Below are 20896 nucleotides of genomic sequence, written 5' to 3'. Positions count from 1 at the left end.
AGCACTTCTTATCTAGTGGAGGGAGGGAAGACTGCTTAACACAATCCATTAGGAAATTCAAGCCTTAAATGAAGTGACCACAAAGTCCTATCAGCTCCTAGAAATGCAGCAGCTGTACATATTTAATGTAATACAAAACTATATTGTTGTGGAGATTTGCTGTTTAAAACATACATAAGGCAGGTGAAATGTGACTATTTCACTTCTCTGTTTGAAAAATGAGAAAGCGTAGAGTGGCATAACTTCTCAAATACATAAATAAGCATTAGGCTCATGGAGAAAACAGGTACGCTGTTGGGACTAGTGACAGCAGATTAAAGGTCAGCATTTAAATCTGAAGTTATTGCAGCCTTTCCCCAAGACTGAACTCTATTACTAACAGGTGAAGTGCAAAACAAGAAGCATGAGGGTCTGCTGAATTCAATCGTACCGGTCTTATTTTAATGGCAGCATTTCCTAAATATTCTGTCCTCAGACCATCTAATGCTACAAATACACACACAAAGGGCAGTTCCAGATTTCCCCCGCTGGGCCAAATCCTGTGCAATTCTAGATTCCATAGGTGAAAAGAGGAAGAAAATTCGACTCACTGGCTTAGCTTTGAAGTGGAGCCAAGGTAGCAACCAACACATGACAATTATGTTATCTTGTCATGTTTTGCCAAGTCCTACCATACAATGTTTTGCTAATTTGCAACTTCCTTACTGAAGAATAGGACATTTCACTGGGATACAATGGTATATGAAAAGATTTGGAACATCTATTGTTATTTAGATATATACAAAATAATGAATAAAGAGAGCTTTCTAGATGAAAATATTCAGTATCTTTTAGCTTCCAGAAGAAGTCAACAGCATGAAAAATGGAACCAGATGAAATGAGATGCTCCAATTCATCTTTTCTCATAATATAAAGGAAAGAGGCCTCCAACAAAACACAGGGGCAATAAATACTGTTGGATAAAAGGGAACTTTTTCATATATTGCCTGATTGATTGAATTCACGGCCATAAAATATTACTGAATCCTACTGCTCATGGATTAGAAGGTTGAAGTTTACCTATGCATTATTAACATGTTTTTTTTTCATTTAGTGAGGGATCTAAACCTCCTCTTTCAGATATAGATGAAAAGGTAGAAAGATCCACCATGAAATGCTCATTCTTTCACCTGCATCCCCAAGGTTTCCCAAATTATCTGGCACACAGGATCACCTAACTAGGATCACTGACAATGCCTCCATTACTATGAACTATCCTATCCATGTAAATTAGCAACTGAAAATTATGGGAGCATCAGCTGAAGGTGACGTGGATCCTGTCACCCCAGAGCATCTCACACATTTTAAGGCATATTGTACTCCATGTGCATAAACATGCGTGTGTGCACACAGACCATATACACCTATCTCCATGGGAACCTGTTTTCAAATGAGGAGGTTCTAAGGAGGATGTATTTCCTTCCTCCACACTTTTTCTACACAAAAGCATGTAAACACGACTCCTCACAGAAGACTCACATGACTTTAACTTGCCTTCTGCTCCAGTAGACATTATGAGTTTGATTCTCCAAGACTGCCACTGAAATTCCACTCTATTGATTTTTGCAACCTAATTCTTCAGGCATTTTTCTCCTTTTTTTTTTTTTTGGCAGGATGATGTGACCCGAATTTATAAAGAAGGGTAATTTGCTGTAATATTGCATCCTGAATCTAGGATCCGTATGTATTTTTTTGTTATTACCACAGATGTAAAAGACCAGATTGAGAGACCTGAATTCAGTTTGAACCTGACAGGCTTTGAATGTTCTGTAGCACGAGGAAAAATGGCACTTTTTATAAAACCAATATGTAAAAGGGTTTATGAATAACAAATATTTCTAAGAAAATAAAAGCTACCTAAAAATTCATACTATTAAGCACCAAAAGGACACAGTTACTTTTACAAGAGCTAAAAATGTCAGCGCGTATCCTTCGTTATTTCTCTTTAAATGACATATCGCACATTCTGCTGCGGAAACAGCTGCTGAAGTAACCTAGGGGGCATTTTCAGGCACTGTACTTCAGTGATTACAGCAATTTTTGTAGCATTCAATTTTAGGATTGCATTCTAATTTTAGACAGAATTAAATTTAAATTGAGTAGGAGGGGTTTTCACACTACTCTAGATGTTCTAACATTGCTTACCCCGACCCAAAACCTGTACAGACTCTGAATATTGCAGCAACGATAATTTATTAGTAATGATACACTTTAAAATGAACCTAAAGCTCACTAGTAGCAGTGGGAAGATGTTTCCTATTGTTATGAGACCCAGGTGTAGGCCCTAAAAGCGTTTAGCCACTAGCCATGATCCCAACACCCTGGGACTTAGTGACACTGCCATATGCAATCCTCCTTTACTCTATTTTCATTATTTTTCTTCTTGGATTTTGTATCTCTAGCAAATATCCTAAGACTCTAAGGCCAAATTGGGACTCTGAGTATTTAAATTCCCTGACTCTTACAAAACCCGAGCACAGAGCTGAAGGAAGCTGAAAGAAACAGGCTTAGTAAAGGGCTGACAGTCCAACAGACAATACAGATGGAAAGAGGAGGAACTAGGTGAAAAAGAAAACAAAAGAAAAAAGTTTCTAGTAGATGTTAAATGAGATCCAGGCTGGGCCTTATTAAAGTTATGTCTATGTAGGTTATATCTTTCCTTATTTCTCTTACCTTGTTTCTCTTGAAATATGCTCTTCGGCAAGCTGCAAAGCACTTCTCGCTGCAGAAGCATTTCACTTCACTTCCCATACTCAGGGAATAGCGCTTGATTCCAACTTTCTGGCACCAGGCACACATTATTTGTACATTTGACACATCATCTTCTACAACAAAAATATAAGAACAATGTTTACACGAGATGAAAAACACCTTCCTCAGACATCTGCACACTTACTCTTAGATACAACCAGCACTGGCTCAGCTTATTGCTACATTCTCACTGTCTAAGAGCAGAACTGTGCATGCCTGTGATCACCAGTTTCATCCTCAGGCAGCCGGTGACCTGTGCCAGCCAGGCTCAGCAGATTGCCAAAGCTTCTGAGATGACCAGAAAAGAATATTAGTTTAAAAAACGGTGCATTGCTGAAAAGCTCTGGAAATCTCGAGCTTTTTAGCATGTTTATGAGCACACAATTCTTTATCAAACAAGTAACCAAGACTAGAGGCTTAAAGAGTACTGCTGATTTGTTCTTGTCACCTACAGTCAGTTGTAGTGAGCCTTTGAGATGTTCTGCTCAACAAGCTGATAAAAACACACCCAGAAGGTACTGGACCAAGGCAGGTCTTTAACAAGAGCCCGCTTCTAAACAAGAAGGAACAAGAGATACCCCTTCTCCGTGTTGTTTCAACATAACGCTTAGCGTACGAAATGGGGAGCTTTTGGGTGAATATCACAGTCAGAGGTACAGACTCCAGACAGAATGAAGACATATCACTGTGGTGAAGTCTGCTGGCTTACTTTCCAGTCTTCATGCTCATCAGTCAAATTTAAATTCAGGCAGAGCTCCTGCACCTCTTTTGAGCTCTTCTCTAATGTGTATTATGAATGTGGCATGTATGCCTTCTGCCATGTAAAAAAAACCCAGGGCTTAATTACTAAAGCGCTAGCAATATCCCTGTGTGGTCATCATCACTAACCCAGTTTCACATATGGGGTCAGTGAATAGTTAAGCCTTACCAAGAAAGTAAGTTTGTAGGAATCTTTCTGACTTAAAAATTGGAATTCTTCAGTTCTCATGTCCAGTCTATGATACAGCGTGACCTTTCAGTTACAGACAGCAGCCATTGTCTAACTTCTGGAAAAAAAATCCCTGAAGTCTAATTGTTAAAGCAGTTCCTGGGCCATGAGCTGTGGAGAATTCATAGCTCAGAGGGTCTGTCATGCAGCCATCCCATTTCCCTATAAAGGATTTGTTTTTGAAGCTACGCTGTCATCGTTCTGTGAAATTATTGGCAAACTAATTTTTAGCAGAGTGATTTGGCTCCTTTCCCCAGCTATCATAAGTCAGAACTACGTGCTGCATTATATTCACCTTAATGGAATAAATATTGCCAGTTTAATAACTTCTTTCCTTCCACAAATTGTGTTATGATTTATAGCTACAAATAAAATTGTACAATATAAAATAATGATCTTTTAGTTTTAATCAGACTGTCTACCTTTAAACCTATATTTAAGGCTAAGTTATAACACAGATTTGTGTTTAATATATTCTATCACTTACCCTTTAGAGTGGGATTTGCTGATACTGTAAACGCTTTCATGTACTGAACATCAAAGGAAATCAAAATGATTTGCCCAAAATTATCACTAGCCATCTATAGGGTCAAGGAGCCTGCCCTTGAGCTGGCTGTAATCTCAGCCAGACGCACAAGAGCACAGGGTGTTGTTACAGTGGTGTCACGTTTTTATGGTGCTGCCACAGCTTTCTGCTCAGAACCAGTCTTGGCAAGGATGCTAACTATGCCAGCACAGCCCAAGAGCTCTTCTCACCATTTTTATCCTAAGCCATTTGAAGTACTAAGCTTTTACAAAGTTGCCCTGATTCAGCCACTTCTGCACCACAACAAACCTATTCCTTCCAGGATGAACTTGCCCCTTTGAATATATCAGGAGAACAGAAGATACTGTGAACCAAAAGAAAGAGACAAAACCACACTTTTTCACATAACAGCAACATATATTCTCCTACCGATAAAAAGTATTTCACCTCCAGAAAATGGAAGATTTACCAGTGATACTTTTCTAATAGCCTTCATTTCTGATGAAAATAATTGAAAAAGAAAATTACAGAGCTGGAAGAGAGTTCACGAGCAAAGCAGATGCTGGAGTACCCCTTTCGGAAGCAGGTTGGCTCACCTGAAGAAGTTTTCAGGGAGCAGCACAGAGCTCCACCCTAGGGATCCTCAGGGGCTTTCATGCATGACTTCACAAGGGAAGCACCTCACCTACAATTCAACTCCCGTTCACTCAAACATGAACTCTCCCATTGGTTGATCAGAAAAACCACGCAATTGTCCACTTTCAATTACACAGAATTCCAGCAGCAGCAACTGTTTACATGGAAAAACTGCATCACGCACTCCTCTGTGGAGGTTATACGGGACAGCAAGGGTCACTGCACCTCCTTCTGCCAGACTTCCTCTAAGATAGATCCTGGCAAGAACACGAGATGGAAAGGCACCTATTCTGCCAAGTTTTTGTCTTCCCATGCCCTAACTAGTAGAACTTCACCACCAACTCACAGGAGCAGCATTGCCTCCTTTCTAGTCCATGGATCTGACAATGAAAAGAACAGCAGAAAATGCTATACAAATTATTGCTTCCAGCAACTGTCTGCACTCTCAGGAAGAGACAGCTGATATTCAGAAGATATCATCAATATTAATCAAAATGGTCATATTTTTGAAAGAAGGAAGGAAGAAAGGGAGGTAAAGAGTCTGCCTAAATACAGAAAACTTTAATTATTTCTCTATTCTTCTCCCCCAGTCATCAAGGACTGGTCATATCCAATACAGTCCTTTTAACAGTAACAGTAATAATAAAACTAGATGTCTCTTCCATTTAAAAGACTCGGGAATACTGCTACAAAGGGATTATCTGAGTACGTCCATATAAAGCAGCCAGGAAACAGCAGTGTTTTGGAGCATATTCTTCCTGCAACAGTGCACTAACACATCATTTTTATGTCACCTTTTATCCTTCAGGTGTACATTTGCCCGAGTACATTTTTGATGCAACTCTAACTTCTTGAAATGCAATTCATCAGGTAAAAAAAAGAGAAAAATATCCAACATCACATGACTAATTCACTATGGACCATCAACAAGAGCCCTGTGCAGCCTAGTGGGAGGAAGACTTGGTCTAAAACCAATCCCTTTCCTTCAGCTTCAAGTGAAGCTAATAGCAGAGAAAAGGACTTGCTCTTGGTACTTGAGATAGGCACAGAGCCGTGCCCTCTGGCTTATGGGTGTGCAGGACAGCTGGGGACAATGAAAACAGTCCAAATCTGATCACATGCTTTCCTTCTTGACACTGGTTGCAGTAGGGATCTGAGCCCAAGTTGTGAAAAGAACTAACGGGGATGTTTCATTATAGTGTGTTAAGCTTAGTGACCAAAAAAGAGAAGTGCAACATTAACAGAAAAGTAATAGTCCATCTATTTCTACCATTACAACCCACAGCAGTGGGAAGTAATAACTGAGGGGATAAAAAAAAATTAAGATTGTGTGAAATAAGAAAAGCCAAAGGCTGGTGATTTAATCATCTTTTGCTAAACACAAACTGGCATAATCCAAACCAGTAATTAAAATCTTCCATTTAAGATAAGATTCCTTCACTTTTTCATAGACCTCTGTTTTGCAAGGCCAACTATTTTAAAAATCACTTTACCAGACTCTTGCCCTTCTTTCAGGAAAATGTATCAAATCCCTGTCCCTGGAGCACTCAGTAAGAACCTACTGCAACAAGAATGCACAGAAGCAGGGAACTTCAAATCCAGTAGCTTGAGACTGCTTATCTATCCTGAATCTTTATTTTAATCCTTTTTAGATTAGGTCTACACTAAGAATACTTCTCCAAAATAATTACATCGGTATACGATATTGGCAATGTTCTCCTTTGCTCATAGACAAACTTTTCCTGGTAGTCTAGCTTAGTATATCCACTTAAGTAACATGAGCTTATTCTGACAGTGTGCCCATGTTCATCATGTGAGCTCTCGCTGGAGCAGCTCATCTGATGAAGACCATTCAGCATCACTTTCAGGACTCGCATAGCCAGGCTGACACTTTTGTAAAGTACAAAAATAACATTTTCAAGTCTAAGTACAGATCGTTTTGAAGTACAAGAAAATACTTTTTAACAACTGGGTTTTTTTGTCCATCTGGGCTTGCAACTTTATGACTTCCTCTTGCAATGTGCTTAGCTGCTTCTTAGATCCGTCACAGTTACGATGGGTAGTGGGGGCCCTCATACAGGTAAGACAAGAGTACTTGGCACGCGGACAAGTGAATAGTAACAGGATAGATTTCAGCAGAACATACGTACCACTGTCTTCCATAATTACATCAGGTAATAGGTATGTGGAACATATTTGTTCCACATACAGTACAAGATATGAATTTCCAGCCTCTGCTTTTCTGAGTTCTCAGCTCTTAATAGGGAAAGCTATTGTGGGAGTTCCAATACGGTGTTTTCCTGCCCCTGGGTTGTGTCATTACAGGTGGAAGAAGAAGTCCCTGCACCCACAGCACAGATACCGTACAGATACATCTCCTTGTGGTTTTTAGCCTGTGTATTTTTCATAATGAACAATGCAATAAACACAGAATGTTTGCAGTGTTAAATCATGTTCCCAAAGGGAGCAGTTTGTGTAACAAGATAAAATTATCACATTATAATAACTAAATATGCATCCGTCTAAAGCATGCTTCAATTAATCATCAAAAGTTTGCACCGCCTCTTTAGGTCTTAATTAAGCAGAATGTTTGGTATTTTTTTTCCTTTCAAACCAGTGTGAAGGAGCTGCAGAAAATTGTTCCTCTTAAACCCAATGAGCAGCAGTTTAGACTAATCGATCTTACATGGAGCCATAATTTGCAGAGGTGGGGGGAGGAGAAGGAAGGCAACGAGTACAAAACAGTAAATCCATCATGTACAGCTGTCTCTTTATCTAAAAAAACAGCATGGCCTACAGTGTTTAGGAGGATGATCCTATAATTCTGGAGTTAAATCCTGATCAGTTTACTAAACTTTTACTAAAACCATTTTGAACTAACTGATTTGTATTTTCAACTTTAACTCCAGTTTCAAGAATTTGGGCAGAACTCAAGGCAGCTGCAGTCTAATCCTGCAGATTATGATAATCCCTGGGCAGGTACTCCAAAACCTTATGTGCCACATTTCCTTGCAAGAAATTCAGCAGGAGATGCTCAACTCTTCTGGCAAGAAGAAAAATATCACTCCTGAAGGTGCCCAACTCCAGTACTGAAGAAGTCCTGTTGGGCAGAAGGAAGATCATGAAGGCACAGGGTTTGGAACTGAGATCTCAAAGGGTACGTTGCCTGGACTGAATGAGTCTGTGTGAAATCTGTACCTTGGCTGTGGCTGTATCTGTGATTTGATACAAAAAAAATTTTGGCACCCCTTCAGTGTCTCCCCACTTCCCATCTCTTTCTGGCATATGAGTTCCCTTCCACTACAGCTATCTGCAGTTTCCCACTATGGCTTTCTTCTGTTCTCCTTTCTTTTCAATTTGATGTGTTCCACCCCTTCACACAAGTCGTTTGCATCCCAGGACTTCCCAGGGGAGATAAGAGCCCTTTTACTCCCAGCTGGGAACTACGCTTGATCCACTGGCACACATCTTTAAATATTTTAGCTGCTTTCACTACTACTTTCTGATGAAAAGCTGCAAAACTTCCCTCTTAAAGACATTCAATCTTGACTCGACCCTAGCATCCGCAGCATTAACAAAAAAAGGGCTCACTGTTTTCACTGGGAGCTGCCACTATTTCAGAATGGTTAATTCAGAGTAACCCACTTGCCACTCCTGAAACCTCCGCTTGCCACTGAAGAAGACCAAGTAGCATATGTTCGGATTTTTGACACCAAAGCAGTTCCTGAGGGTGACGACTCCAAGCAAGGTAGAAGAACTGTTTCAGTCATTTTTCTTACACCCAAGATACTTTATCTGAAAAATCTCAAACTAAAAAGGTGAACAAACAAAGCATCTAAAACATTGCTGCAGAATCCCCTGTGACAGCATTTAAATGCTGATCTTTTAAATAGAGGTGTGTGTGACAAACTTAAGGTACAAAAAGTACCCTTGGAAAAAGTAATTACATGAAGAAGATTAAAAAGTAGGGCTGACAATAGAAAGCTTGCTCCAACCATCGCTATGGAAATACCTCAGGGACTTTACAATGCTTTTCCTTTTAAGGACCAGTCTCTTGAAGTTCACTACTCTGCCAATAAAGCAGTGTCCCAGCTACATTTAAAAATCATTTTGGGGAACCATGGCTTGCCTACGATTTCTATGCATGAGCTGAGACACATTCTCATGCATAGTTTAGCAAGGACCGAATGCAAAACACAAATAAAAGCTGGCATTTAGGCAGGTTTTAAGCAGGCAAACAAAAAAGCACCTATTACAGCTAATGGGGGGGAACTCCCTGTGCACTTTTAATAAATGCTATTAAAGTACATAGGTGAAGTTTGTGATTTTCATTTTAGCACAAAGGAATCACATTTGACCCTCCACAGAGAGCAAAAGACATCAACAACAGGCTAGATGGGGCAGGAATGCTGGCAACCATTAGCATTTTAAAACATAGGCACTAATAACCCTATGATCAGTGCAAATTAAATGATGTTTTAAACTGAAAACAGCAGAAAGAATTTGAAGAGTAAAGACTATAAGATTTGTTGTGGTGGTCTTATTAGAGAGCTACACCTACAGTTAGAGGAATTGTAACGCTGTTTAGCAACTGGAATAAGACCTGGGAAACACTTCAGCAGGATCCAGAGTGCAGTAAATAATGAGTCTCCTCAATATACAAGCTTAATTAAATCTGATAATATGGTCTGCCACTGAGTTCTGCCTGAGATCAGACTTCTTGGTAATGCAGCCACAGAATCAATTCCTTAGTGAATTTAGACAGATGATCTTAGAAATAATTTTTACTGCCCTGCTAACTATCATTTAAAACATCTTTTATGCTTCCAGATTCACCCAATACAATATAAATATTACAGTGGGCACTTCCAAAGTGTGTGTAGAGCAGGGAATCTGCTTAATCCCGTGTGTTGCACCAAGTTACTCATGTCCACTTGTACCTATAAAACAAAAAATCCTGTATACTTGAATTCTAAAGTTATATTAACCTATAAAACAGAAAATCATGCATTCTTTTCTATAAAATATCTAAGTACTTGGTTTAGTATTTGAATATGACATTCCCTTGCCAACTTAGGTCACAGGCCTCTTTATGGAACTCAGTACTAGAAATGCTTCTGTTCCTCCTTTAAGACATTTTGCCTCACCAGATACAGTTCCTCCAGTCCATTCCTCCTTCATTTTGATGAGCTTCTGATAACTTTTGGTATGCCCCAAATCATTATCATTTAGAAATCACCAAATCAAATGGTGCAGAGGTATTGATCTGCACGTCGGAGGTTTAAAATCCCCTTTCCTTTCCCAAATGTGCTCATTGTCTTGTGAAAACCCTGGGAGGAAGCATTTTTTTTTCCCTTGTACTTCCCCTGTGGAAAGCTCAGTCAGGTCCGTGTTGTCATCCCCTCTGCCTCCCCTTCCACCACATCCCTTGACATGACCTCTCCTCGCAGTACAGCATAGCAGGGAGCCAGCTCTCATTTGGGGTGCGCTTAGAGCAGCAGATGTACTCTGTGCATCACCTGTACACAGAAGGAGGCAGGAAAGGGAAGGGTTTTGACGACACCCATGCTCAAAGGCTATGCTTACCCGCAGTTGTACCTCCCCAGTTGAGGCACTGCCATGGGGAACGCAAGAGAAAGTAAACCAAAGAGCACTCTTAAAAAAACAGGGCAGTTGAGGCACCATAGCCTTCAGCAGGTGCCAGGAGAAGACGACAGCATGTTATCACCTGCATTGAAAGAATTTTTTGCATTCTTCTTTGACTAGTCCTGATTTTAACCTTCCTTCATCCCATGTAATAATAGCCGTCCAAACCTGTCTGAGTGAAAGGGCAGAGCCACCCTAAGTGCCCTCCCAGACTTACTCCATCACTATGGGCTGCGGAATATCAGTTAGGATGTTTGCATGCTGCATACTATGGCCGTATACTCTGCACAGCTGTGGTGGGATTTTTATTTCTAGATCAGTCTTGGCTATTGAATTTCTGTTTCTTGTTATTCCTATGCAATTTTTTAATGGAAAAAAAAAATACTTTCATTATGTTGCTGTGTGGAAAATAATAATCATCTAATACCAAGCTGAACTTATCTCAGTATCGGTTTGTTGCAATGGGCTGTGCTTGAGATGAACCCCAAAGATCACTCAGAATCTGCTGTGGATGCTAAAATGTAGCTAGCAACTTGTTGGGTGAGAAGGATGGTTATCAGGCACAAGGAGACCTCTACATCAACACTCTGGAGGCTGCAGACTTCTTATTTGCTTCCAGATGCAAGAAGGATGGCTGATGTTGACTCATAAAGCCTCATTTATTTGGGTACTGTCTGAGTGTGGTCTATCTGCCTGGTTGTGCAGACCAGAGGACTGCTCTTGCAGATAATCTTCTGATCTGAGTAACTGAGATCCTTCTTGTGGAGACTTCCCAAGACTGGATTTAGTACCTTCTATTGAAATGCCATAACCCGAGTCTGTAGACAGTCTGTGCACCATATAGGACCCATAACTCAGCCTTTTCAGGTGTAATTTTGTGATCCAGTAAAAAGAGTGCCTTTATCGAAGCTGTTTATATTTGCTCAGGTAGCAGTCTAATGTTTTCCAGGATTGCATATGCAAATGTTTACCTGATATTTCATTTGAGTAAAACAGAAAACAAAACAGCTTGAGGATAAAGTTTTAGTCAGACCACTCAAAATTATTTGGTTTTCCAAAGAAGAAAACACTTTACTATAAAATAAAAATGACGAGAAAAGAGGTGATTTTGTTAACTATTCAAAGTTTTAGCCTGTCATGCTGGTTTTGGCTGGGATAAAGTTAATTTTCTTCATAATAGCTGGTACGGGGCTATGCTTTGGATTTGTGCTGAAAAACAGTGTCGATAACATAAAGATCATTCAGTTATTGCTCAGCAGTGCTTAAACAGAGTCAAGGCCTTCTCTGCTTCTCACATCACTCCACCAGTGTCCAGGCTGGGAGTGCACAAGAAGCTGGGAGTGGGCAGAGCCCGGACAGCTGACCCCAACTCACCAAAGAGACATCCCAGACCATATAACATCATGGTCAGCTGGGGGAAGAAGAAGGAAGCGGGGGACATTCAGAGTCATGGCATTTGTCTTCCAAAGTAACCATCATTCTTGATGAAGCCCTGCTTTTCTGGAGATGGTTGAGCCACTGCCTGCTGAGGTAAAGTGCTGAATGAATTCCTTGTTTTCCTTTGCTTATGTGTGTGGCTTTTGCTTTAGCTATTAAACTGCCTTTATCTCAACCCACAACTTTTCTCATTTTCACTCTTCCAATCCTCTCCTCCACCCCACCGGGAGGGAGTGAGCAAGCAGCTGTGTGGTGCTCAGCTGCCAGCTGGGGCTAAACCACAACAGTCTTTTCTGGCGCCCAACATGGGGCTCAAAGGGTTTGAGATAACGTCAGATTTTATTGGAACGTGCTAGATCAAATTTATAGCTGTTATTGCTGTGTAGCTATTAATTGACAGACTCCTGTGCTTGCTGTAGGGCTTGCTTGCCTTACAGTATATTAGAGTCTAGTGCTCATTAGTGGCTCTTTTTGCTTTCACTGCTGTAGTGCTGTACTGCTTATCATCTGACTCTGCCGTGCCTGGGAACATTTTGATAACAGCAATGGCAATGCGCCTGGGCTGGCAGATGGCCAGAGCATCGCTGCTGTTTCTGTGCTGTTGTACTGGACAGGCAGGAACTCCAGTACAAGCTCGAGTTGAAGAGACTGCAACCTGGGGATCAGTCCATGCAGGGACAGGACACTCTGAAGCCTCTGTGGTTGTGAATAAGTCTACACCAGAGCAGGTAAATCTCAAAGCATCTGTGGCCGTGGCTATGTCAGTATCGCAGCAGGTATAATTCTGAAAGGATTGTGGCACACAGATAAATCCATGCTGCAGAAGGTACACCTCAAAGCATCCACGGCTGTGCATGAATTCATGCTGGAGCACCTCAAAGTGCCTGGCCATGGATAAGCCCACAAGCAGGTACACCCGCGTAAGGACTAAAGCCATGGGTAAGGTCACACTGGAGCAGGTATATTTCTGGAGGCATTGTGGCCCATGGAGAACACCACGCTGGAATGGTTGTACCTCGAAGTGACTGTGGATAAGTCAATGCCGCAACAGGTATAGCCCTGGAGAGGCAGTGGCTTCTAGACAGGCTCCACTTGGAGCAGGTATGCCCCTAAGGCACTGCAGTCTGTGGATAAGTCCAAGCCAGGGCAGGGGCACGGGGAGGAGTTCATTGCAATGTTAAACCCCATTCTAGATCTAGTTCAAAGGGATCAGGGATGGAGCCTGTAATGGAAAAATCTTCAAATTGTTGTAATCCATTATTTGAGTTGCACGTTATAAGAATTACCACAGTTAGGAACCACCTGAACCAGTGGAGGACAAGTAGCACAAGTGCAGCAGTGATACGACCAGAGCTGGCTTTCATGCCCAGTAACTCCACATAACACACCACCTCTCCCATCCCAAGTGACCGCCGTAACAGATGGAGCTCCACATCATGGATTAAATTAACTCAATGGACATTTTGTGGACATCTGTGCACATTTTACAGATATTTCACAGGGGTTGTCCACAAAGTAAGGGAATGATGTCTGCGTATTATATCAAAGGCTGGGAAGGGTGGATAGTGTGGTAGCTGACCATGATGTAAATGGTATGGAATAAGGCATGGAGAATGTGCTGGTCTTGGCTGGGATACAGTTAAGTTTCTTCATAATAGCTGGTACGGGGCTATGTTTTGGATTTGTGCTGGAAACAGTGTCGATAACACAGATATGATTCAGTTCTTGCTGAGCAGTGCTTACACAGAGCCAAGGCCTTCTCTGCCTCTCACATCACTCCACCAGTGCTCAGGCTGGAAGTGCAAAAGAAGCTGGGAGGGAGCGCAGCCGGGACAGCTGACCCCAACTGACCAAAGGGATATCCCAGACCGTATGACATCCTGCTCATCATACAAAGCTGGGGGAGGAAGAAGGAAGCGGGGGACATTCAGAGTCATGGTGTTTGTCTATTCAAGTAACCATTACACTTGATAGAGCTCTGCTTTCCTTGAGATGGCTGAACATCTGCCTACTAAGGGGAAGTGCTGAATGAATTCCTTCTTTTGCTTTACTTATTAAACTCTCTTTATCTTAACCCATGAGTTTTCTTACTTTTATTCATGCAATTATCTCCTCCATCCCAGCAGATGGAGCGAGCAAGTGGCTGGGCAGTACTGAGTTGTCAGTTGGCATTAAACTACAATATCTGTTCACTGAAAGCATGAGTGCAGACACGACACACTCAAGTTTTCCAGCATGCTCAAGGAAGACCTAATCTGCAAAAATCTCCAATGACTGCTTCCTAGAAGGATCAGTTTAGGATCAATACTCCTACCTCCTTCCTGAGCTGCTAACTGTTTTTGATGTGAAGAATCATACTGTTTCCTTGGAAATCCTGTTTCCTTTGGCTTCCTGTTTCAGTCTTCCTCCCTCTGCGATCACTACATGAGTCCACCTTACAGAGCATCCTCCCTGTTTCTCCCTTCAGGCTTCTGTGAACATTTGCCCTGCTTTGCTCTTTCTCTTCTCCCACTTATCTGTAAAGAATCTTATCTGAAAAAAAATATTCAGCTAGTAATTTGTCGTGACTGTTCCTTAGATCTGCTTATCCTCTCCAGACCATTGCTCTTCTGTCCAAATGAATACCTCAGCCTGTCTCTCTGACACTTCCTTACTGGTGCAGACCCTTCAGTTCAAGATCAATACAGCAAAAATTAAACTTTTAATAACTCCTCCCCAAGTGTTCACTCCATATTATTTGCTCAATAACAGTGGTCTGCACCATCATCTTTCCTGTCCTTCAAGTTCACGATTTAGACATCATTTTTGTCTGTGGGCACTCTCTTTTGAGCTATATTTAAATCTTCTAGATTTTTATCCTGTACAATATCTAAAAGCTTTTCCCATCCATCCACAAAGTCTCATCCCATTCTCAGCATCTCAGTCACCACAGTGCATCCCTACCTGGTTTTCCCTCTGGCCTGTAATGTAAACTCATCCTATGCATGTCTATTCAAAATGCCTAAAAGACCCCTTTTCTGCCCAGCATTTTAACCTTGAAGATTTCTCTTCAACTCTTCCGCCTCTCCCTTCTGTCCTCTTTCTTCATTTATTAACTCAATCATGTGTAAGCTGCTTCTGTTCTTGTGGCAGATCAGTCACAGTCTGTTTCTTCCCCCCCCACCCCACACCCCGCGTTGAAAATGCTGACTTTAAGCTTTGGCAATTATTGATTTACATCTTTTTTCATTTGCCTGCTCAACTCAAAGAAACACCTTTGCTGTGCTGTTTCCCAAGCTGCCCCCTGTGCTTGTGATGGGCTCCAACAAAGCATCCCCAGAGTTACTCCTGTCTGGCTTTTTACCACTCTGAAGTTTTCTGCTTTGATGTAGTGCCCACAAAACGGTGTCGAAGTGCACTGCCACGACCACTGCTTCTCATGCCGGTTTGCCTGCTCCTTTGTACTCCCTTTTCTACTTGTATTCACCAGTTGTTTCTTGCCAGGCTCTTTGGGGTGATCATGAATAGGGCACCTACGCCCTAAGATAAAACAAAACAATTACTACCAATGTTTATTTCAAATCCCACAAAGGCTGTGGTTCTCCTCCCCTCCAGTCCTCCTAAACTTTGCTCTCTAAAACAAAGGTGAGATAAGCATGCTCATCTGCTCAGAAGTCATGGAAATCTAGTGCCTATTACTGATCATGGGATAAATTCAGAGAAGGCAGAGACATTATGCATTTGTATCTCCTATGTAAGTAAAACGTGAGCAAAACGACACTATTCATTATGAATTATTGAACTAAAAACCTGAAGTTGGGAAATACTTGCAAAAAGCCTCTGTACATTAACCTTACCAGTACATCTGAACACGGGATCACACACAATAGGTAGAAGGGCAAAGAACAGAAGGCAGTTGACTGGGCCAAGGCTCCCTTGTGTCCCCTTAACTTCTGCTGCAGTAATTTGTTTTTCTACTTCATAGTTCCATCTCCTCCTGCTTGTTTGATGTCATAAAAATCCAGCAACTGTAGCAGTTTGCACAATGCATGTTATAGCTTTGCATTAGTGTACCACAAATTCAGCATTCTGGATTCAGTCATGACTCAGATTGGAGGAGAAAATAGCTTGGGATGGCACAAGCCCTTGATTAAAGCTTTAGGGCCAAATCAACAGCAGCTGAGGATCCAGCCCATATGGCCCGAGATTTTTAGCTGTGTAAAGGCTACAGGAATGGGCCCAAATAGCTTTGGTAATTAGCAAATACAGTATAAAATAGATGAAAAGTCTTTGGCAGGGAATGCATATTGAGTAACATTCGAAAATTATTCATAGCATATTAGTATATTTCTTTAGAGATAAAACTCAATGGCATAAAAACAATTTGGGAGGGACAACCATAGTTTCTCACATGACTGTCACCAGGCAAACAATTAATTGGATCGATCAGTATTTTACAGTCACCTTTAGTCAATGCAATGAAGGGCAGAGGTGACCATCTAACACCTGGGGGCCTGATCCTACAAGCTGTTCTGCCTCTGCAGAAGCATCCTTATCTCTGGAGGGAACTCTTTAGCCAAGGTGCCTCCCTGTGTGCAGAGAGCTACCTCCCATTCTCGGGTAGGTACTGCAGGCCACCCTGCACTCCTCAGTGGCTTGGTAACCCAAAGGCACTCCAAACATGCCCATGAAAGCAGGACCGAGCCTGCTGCTACCTACATTCACCAATTACCACACCAGGTACAGCAATAAACAATAACACGGTAATTAATCACTCTGGTGTAGCCATAAGAGTTACTTTCACAGATTATTGTAAGCAGCATGCAGTGTGGAATAAGTCATTTTTCACGCAAGCTCTGAGGAATGGCATGTTATAAAATCACTCCTGATAAAAATCTAATGAAAATGTAAAGCATCTCAGCGCAGTCTCCTGGGTAGAGTCAAGATCATATTAAACCCTCAAGAGACAATGGTCAGGGATTTCAATGAGAATCAAGAGACAGTTTTCCCAGGATGAGCTTGTTAACCTGATAAAAAGATATGATATTGATTTGATGGCTTTGTCTCTTCTGCCGTTTCCTCCGTGAAGGCTATTTTTAATTTAATCATCTTCCATTAATTTATTTAAAGGCTTTATTCATTAAAACAAAATATTTTCTTTTTTTTTCTTTTTTAAAAAATCAGAGGTTGTTGAAGTGTTGAGAGTATAATCCATCACACAGAGTGTCACAAGCAGCACAGGTCTGTTGTCATTGCATTTGTACACGTTTTTCAAGAATAGTAACAAATAAAGTCACTCTCCCATTCTGTTTTAAAGTTTCCTTTGACCTGCTCTTAAAGGTTTTGAAATCAGCTCTCTTAGAAAGGCATCATATTCTAGCACCCTCAGGACACATGTCAATGACAGTTACTACTTTAAAATGTTCATTAGGATTTACCTGCTGGTGGTTTTATGAAAGGTGGTGGAATTAATGGGACAATAATAGGTACGTTCCCGTGATCCTTCGACCCTGCTGGTGAGTCTGAAAGTCCATTTCCTGTGGCAAGCCCTGGGTAGCCTGGGTTTATATTGTATGGTGAAATAACACTGTCCTCAGGTAATTTTGGTTTTGGCAAAGAATTTTCTGTAAAACACAAAGAACACATTGTACAGTATGACAAATACAATTCTTTAATGCCCCTACATATTTTCACCACTCTGTTCATTAAACCACTTCCCCCAATATGAGTGCACAACCACCCCCAGACATTTTCCCTTTTAAAAAATTGATACTTACCAGTATTCTTCAGAAATGATCCATTTTTTTAAAAAATCCAACACACACCAAACACAACTATACTTTTTTTTAAAAGGTGGGATTATTTTGTCACTCATATCCCTAGTACACCTGATTTAATTAATGATAACCTATTCCTGTCCTTCACTTCCACTGTTTGCATGGTGAGCACGCTCAGTGTACTGTGACTTCACCAAGACAAGTAGCATAAACTGAGAAACAAAAGAATTCCTATTTCTCTTTCAATTCTATGATAATAGTAATGGAAAGGATTTAAAGAAAGGGACAAAATATTGAAATTACAGCAAAGTGTGCATGAAATTATGACAAGTTATTATTCTAGTTCATTGATCCCAAATCACCTCAGAATTGTTGTAGAAATTTCTCTAGTGCACCTCAGTTAGGTATGGGACAGGACTTAATTCTTATTATTCTCTCTCCTCCCATCTCTCAGCAAAAGAAACACACTTTTTTCTCTCCCACGGACTGCATATATGTAAAATCTCCACCTGGCACAGGTATTCAACATCTTTCTTTAGTATATAAGTCATGATTTTTAACGTGTCTATAAAAAAAAGCATGTCAGAAATTTCATCAGGCATAGACTGAAGCCACAAATCATTCAATAAAAGATCTATTTATTTGAACATAAATAAATTAATCACATTACTACACAGGAACAAGTTTCTTTGAAGGTGGCCTAATAACATTGCATTTTCAATGAAAAATAAATATTGATCACCAGTGTCACTACAGACCTAACAAGCTGCAAATGTTCAATTTTGACATGATTATATTTTTTCACTTTACCTCTAATTTTTTCCACCTCTTTTCCAGGCATCTCTACATCAGAACTGGTCTCTCTGGTTATCAGTACTCATTGCAACATTCACTGAATATAGTGCTGCTGCTGACCATCAGAAAAGAAATCCAAACACTGATGGCCACCAATGCAGTGAGAAGTGGCAGTCCAAGAGTGCAAAAGCTGCTGCAATTTCCTCTCTTTACTTCACCTTGGAGGAACTCTTGTTGGATAAGTCAAGATGCAGCAATTCTCTGCTCTTATCTTCACTCTGATCACAAGTTCCTACCCATTTACTGCAGCTGATGAGTCAGAAGGCAGCAATCTAACGGCTGAACAAAAAGACTGGATCCCATCCTTTACATTTTGAATTATCTCACACTACAGTACATGAAGATCCAGCACTGTCCCAAATAAACTCCAGTCCTGTAGAAGTTTTACAGCACTTGCAAAAGATGGTATAGTACAAAAATCCCTGAGGAGCCTTTTGTGAACATTCACAATGATTCCCATGTGTTGTGAATATTTCAGCTCAAAATATTTCAGCATTTTGAAAAGCCATAGGCCAAAAAGCTTTAGTTTTGAAAGCAAAGGGTTCCTTAAGCCACACAGCTAGAAAAGCACTCTCTCTTTTTTCCATTTGTGAGCGGTTTATTGGTACCACAGCTACATGACTTTCAACTGACTCACAAAAGGTATTTTTTGTGAAGACAGACTAGTAAGTGTCTACTAATAGCTATTTTGTTAAGTGATTTTCCTCATACCCTACCGGCTTCCTCATACTACAAGGCACTTGCCGACACCTTTATTTAAACCAACTACAAAGCAAGCAGCAGAACACACTTCCCAGTCCATGCCAATTCAGACAGGTTGAGATATTAATCCTTTTTTGCGTGAACACAGAAACGTTAAGTCTCATTACCTTTGAGAACAGAAATGTGTTGGCGGCTTTCCCCGTCTGCCGAGTAGTTTCTGAATTCAATATCTTCTCCATCTTTCAATTCAACCTTATCATAACCATACCAGCCAAGGAGCTCATTCATAGTGTTTTCTGCAAAGTTCTGAAAGAGAAAAATTGCCTACTTATTTATGTAATCAATAACCATTTGGAAGGAAGGGAGGACTGCATAAATCGAACCATATCTGTGCTACATGAGGAAGTGTCAGGTTTGGCCCACCTCCTCAAAGACGAATGTTCGTTTCATAAGTCAAGTGCATAAAGTGCAATGCATTTAAATCTCCGACTGGCACATGTAATTATGACACAGACTCATACATCCGTAATTTAAAGAAAATGAAAAGGAGAGTTATTTATGACTTTTGCTCTGGCACTCAATGTCAGAAATATTTTAACATACACTTGTCACACAAACTTGTCTGTGTTGCCATAAAATATTTAAGACCACAGCAAGAGAATAACAAAACACTAGGATTTTTTTCAGCTAGCAGTTAATCAATCTTACTGCGCTCAAATCTTTTCAGCTGGAGCAGGTCACTGACATAATTACAGTTCCTTGAGGTGCCCATGAACCAAATCAAATAAACTCACAGCAAAGATGTTTTTCCTCAGCTACAAACCCTCACATAGTCAAGCCACTTAAAAACTCTTCACCATGAAAGCATTTTACCATAACGTTTCCTATAAGCGTCTCTTCCATTTGCTCAAGAAAACCTTTCTCAGTTATGTCATATTTATTTTCAAACCGATTTCCAAGCAGCCGTGTGGTTACATTTTGTGTTTGTATGGAAAGGCAAAATACAGAACATGACTGTTATAACTCTCAAATTCTATTAAAAACACATCCTCTAGGTCACACAGCAAAAATAGTTCTGTTGAAAATGCTCATTATTGGGCCAGGAGATTTAGTGGAGCAGGTTAAGAAAGCTGCAGCCAGGCAACAAAGCTTTCTGAAACCAAGTAGTGACGCAGAGCTGTAGGGCTTATGGATGTAGGAAACTACTGAAGGAAACCAGTTAATGAACTATTGTGATGGTAAATATCAGTTTAAAGTAACAAGACAAATATAAAATGAAATGGAAAAGCCACACACAAAGCCTTTTCATTTGTCTCCAAGTATTTTTATTATCACTCTTTTAAAACAAATTCTAAACTTCATTTTTTCTATAAGATCTTGACTTCTAAAATAACGCTCCTAATAAGCACCATCTCCTGGGACTCTGGCTAACAGCAAAGGAATAAAGAGAACACGACACCAATTCAAAACAAATGGTACATGTCAAATTTGCAGGTTGCTAGATTTTGCCTAATAACTGCTCTAGCTCAGATTTTGAGTGGGAGCAAGTCTAATGATAGA

The 20896-nt window shown here is 40.6% G+C and overlaps 1 protein-coding gene across 3 annotated transcripts in view; it reads right to left on the bottom strand.

The window, feature by feature from the left end:
• SOBP (sine oculis binding protein homolog) overlaps window positions 1-20896 on the bottom strand; it is a 120953-nt gene that overhangs the window by 92054 nt on the left and 8003 nt on the right. For all 3 annotated transcript variants that reach the window (XM_069851680.1, XM_069851681.1, XM_069851682.1), the window contains exons 2-4: window positions 19504-19642; window positions 17441-17626; window positions 2713-2864 (exon numbers count right to left, since the gene is read on the bottom strand). In XM_069851680.1, coding sequence (XP_069707781.1) covers window positions 2713-2864; window positions 17441-17626; window positions 19504-19642 — 477 coding nt within the window. The remainder of the gene's footprint in view (window positions 1-2712; window positions 2865-17440; window positions 17627-19503; window positions 19643-20896) is intronic.

Source organism: Phaenicophaeus curvirostris, chromosome 2 (genome assembly GCF_032191515.1).
Source record: "Phaenicophaeus curvirostris isolate KB17595 chromosome 2, BPBGC_Pcur_1.0, whole genome shotgun sequence".
Taxonomy (NCBI): Eukaryota; Metazoa; Chordata; class Aves; order Cuculiformes; family Cuculidae; genus Phaenicophaeus; species Phaenicophaeus curvirostris.
The sequence above is the reverse complement of the archived record's forward strand: the minus strand, read 5'-3'. Positions and strand labels throughout refer to the sequence as shown.